Source organism: Hibiscus syriacus, unplaced genomic scaffold, assembly GCF_006381635.1.
Source record: "Hibiscus syriacus cultivar Baekdansim isolate YM2019G1 unplaced genomic scaffold, ASM638163v2 tig00014673_pilon, whole genome shotgun sequence".
Taxonomy (NCBI): domain Eukaryota; kingdom Viridiplantae; phylum Streptophyta; class Magnoliopsida; order Malvales; family Malvaceae; genus Hibiscus; species Hibiscus syriacus.
This window is the reverse complement of record NW_024062333.1, coordinates 68,981-72,058: the sequence shown is the minus strand read 5'-3', so window position 1 is coordinate 72,058 and position 3,078 is coordinate 68,981. Positions and strand designations below refer to the sequence as shown.

The 3,078-nt window shown below is 34.8% G+C and overlaps 1 protein-coding gene across 1 annotated transcript; it reads right to left on the bottom strand.

Moving 5' to 3' along the window:
• Positions 1–564: 564 nt before the first annotated feature.
• Positions 565–1,667, bottom strand: LOC120207374 (secoisolariciresinol dehydrogenase-like). Its single transcript, XM_039206845.1, has 2 exons — positions 1,578–1,667; positions 565–1,485 (listed from the first exon to the last, which is right to left on the bottom strand). The coding sequence occupies exons 1-2, from the start codon at positions 1,604–1,606 to the stop codon at positions 690–692; spliced, it is 825 nt and encodes a 274-aa protein (XP_039062776.1). The 5' UTR covers positions 1,607–1,667; the 3' UTR covers positions 565–689.
• Between the last annotated feature and the right edge of the window lie 1,411 nt (positions 1,668–3,078).

The following is a 3,078-nucleotide window of genomic DNA, read 5'->3' as shown; positions in this document are numbered from 1 at the left end:
TTATTCTGTTCAAGGAACAAAGATTTAGATATTTTGAAAAAATCTTTTATAAATTTCTTATAAAAATTCTGTATGTCCTAGGAAACTTCAAATTCTCTTTAGTGAAATTGGCGGTGAAAACTTTTGAATTACCTCCACCTTTGCTTTATCTTCCAAGTATATTATAAGGAGGGAAGATATATTAATTGGCCTAATTTGTTCCTAAATGAGGACCACCTATCAAATAATTCACTTTACTAGTATTTACATGTGTCGATAAAAAGAAAATAATCGTTAGTAGAAATTTCCCAATGAACTAGATAGTGCTCCTTTAATTAATGTCGGTTACTTTATTTTTTGCTAGACTTTTAGTTATGTACTCTCTTTCCCAAGCAGCCAATAGATGCCACTTTTCATTAATATTAATTAGTTAAAATGTTAAAACTAATATTCTTCTAAAAAATTAATAATATTTTACATAATATTCATAGGTGTTCCGAAATTAAGAATAATTGGAATCTGTTATAGTCTCAATGTTTTGAAATGATTTTTTTTAATTAATATGAGGTTAGTAAAAGCAGTAAATATTCAAAGATAACTCTAACTATTTAATATTAAACGCTCATACCTAGGATATTCCTAGAACATAGGCGTATGGCCTCCATTGCTGATTGTGGAATTTGCATCGATGAAAGCACATATCCATAATATTATTCAGAAAGTATTGAGAGTCCCATCTTCCATGATTGATTGCTGAGGCTATAGCCTCCATCAATAGCCAGGTTGACACCGCTCACATATTTGGCCTCGTCACTTACCAGGTACAGGGCTGCATTTGCGAAATCTTCCGGTTCCAAAAGAGTCTTTTTCAGAACTGCTGAAACAGCTATCATCTCCTCCCCCTTCTTCTTGTCGAACAATCCGAGTGTTTTCTGGAACATAGGCGTGAAAATCGCATGCGGCGAGATGCAATTAACCCGGATTCCGTGTTCACCTAACTCGACGGCCAAGCTCTTAGTCAAGCCCGCCACGGCATGCTTTGATGTTTTGTATGCATGGGAGTTTCCATAGCAGATTTTTGAAGCAAGACTTGCTGTGAAAAGAATGCAGCCTTTCTTGGCCGGAACCATGACCCTGGCTGCATGCTTGGCACCGTGGAATGCACCCAAAACATTCACGTCAAGCACTCTTTTGAAGTTTTCAGTGCTGGTCTCCGTCACTCTTGCTTCAAGGTCCCCCATAATCCCTGCATTGTTGAACATGATATCAAGCTTCCCATGCTTAGAAACTGCTGATTCCACGGTTTTTTCGACGTCGGATTCCGATGTTACATCGCAGTGGACATAGCTAATGGATTCTGTTCCAAGCTCCTGGCAAAGGGAGTGACCATATTCATCTTGAACATCAGCAATCACAACTTTGGCTCCATGTTTAACAAACACCCTGCCTGTGATCTCTCCAAGGCCACTGGCACCACCAGTAATCAGTGCCACCTTACCATCTAACCTGTTTCAAACAAAAAATCTCAAGGCTCAAGGGCAGATTACTTCATAAATTAATATGAAAAATTGTACAACAGTACAACTGTATGAACTTACCTCTTGGTCACTGAAGACTTGGCGCTCATTGTTTCTGACTACTGTTTCTGATTGCAATAAGAATTCTGTGTTTCACTTCATTGTTTTCTGGTTTTTTATATGCACAGGTCTAATCATCGTTTAGATGCTTTAGTTATAAAATTTATGCAATATTAAATTTGAGAGTTGCTTTAAAAATCTTCATTTCTGTCAACTTCCAAGTACAATGATAAGAACATTTATATTATCTTCATATATTATATGATAGACTTATATTTTTAAAAATGTAACTTTAATTATATAATATTAAAAAAATAGCAACGACAGCAAACTAATTTAAGTCCAGTTCAAAGTTGGGCAGCTTGAACAAGTTTCAAAAATAAACGTGAGACCAGGCTGACTGTTGACCTTCGCCTAACATATTCATTGAATCTGATCAAACTTCTAGCTGTCAAGTTGTAGTAAGTTACTTTTTCTTTTACTTAAATTCTAATATTTAAATTACATATAATATCAAATTTTTAAATAAAAGATGATTATCTTTAAATATATATAAGTTCACGATCATTAAATGTTAAAATAGCGATAATATTAACTGAATTTATATTTAATTAATCATATGCATTCATTGAAAACTCACTTAGAGATGGTTTTTTTTTTCTATTTAAGACAATTCCAAATTTAAGTGATACACTTTATTCTATTAATTTTAGAGAAGAAGAATGAAATTACTGCCTTTGACTAGTGTATCATTAACTCTTAAAAATGCTATATCATTTTAGATTTTATTAAAATATTAATTTACTTTTTGTTATACTTTTGATACTTATAAATAGATTCTTTCTCTTATTGGAGCTCCCAAGAAACCCATGTCTTTCGGACACATGAGTACCATAGCTTGTGAATTGACTACAGTGCATTGACAAGATATATAATAGTTTCACGTAATCTAACCAACGAAATCTAAGATATAACAACTAAATATATTTGAGAAAATAATCTCAGTGACCAAAAATCCTAGATAATATACGATTTTGACCAACTTTTTTTTGATTTGCGAAAATGACCAATAAAATCGTAATGCGATCTCTAATTCGCATTGCGATCTCCACTATCGCAAATTCGCGTTGCATTTCGCGTTGCAATAGTTGAAAATCGCGTTGCGATTTTCCATTTCGCGTTACGATAGTTGAAAATCGCGTTGCGCTTTTCCATTTCGCGTTGCGATAGTTGAAAATCGCGTTGCGATAGTTGAAAATCGCGTTGTGATTTTCCATTTCGCGTTGCGATAGTCTACAGTTGTCGTTGCGATTTTCCAAATTTGTTGCGATAGTCTACAGTTGTCGTTGCGATAGTCTACAGTTGTCGTTGCGATTTTCCAAGTTCGTTGCGAAAATTCGTTGTGATAGTTAAAAAAAAGATTTGTTTCTTAAGAATTTTCTCTAAAAAGATAGTATCCGCGCGGACGTGTCGAAGACACGTATGACCACGACCACGACCACGACCCGACCACGACCCCGAC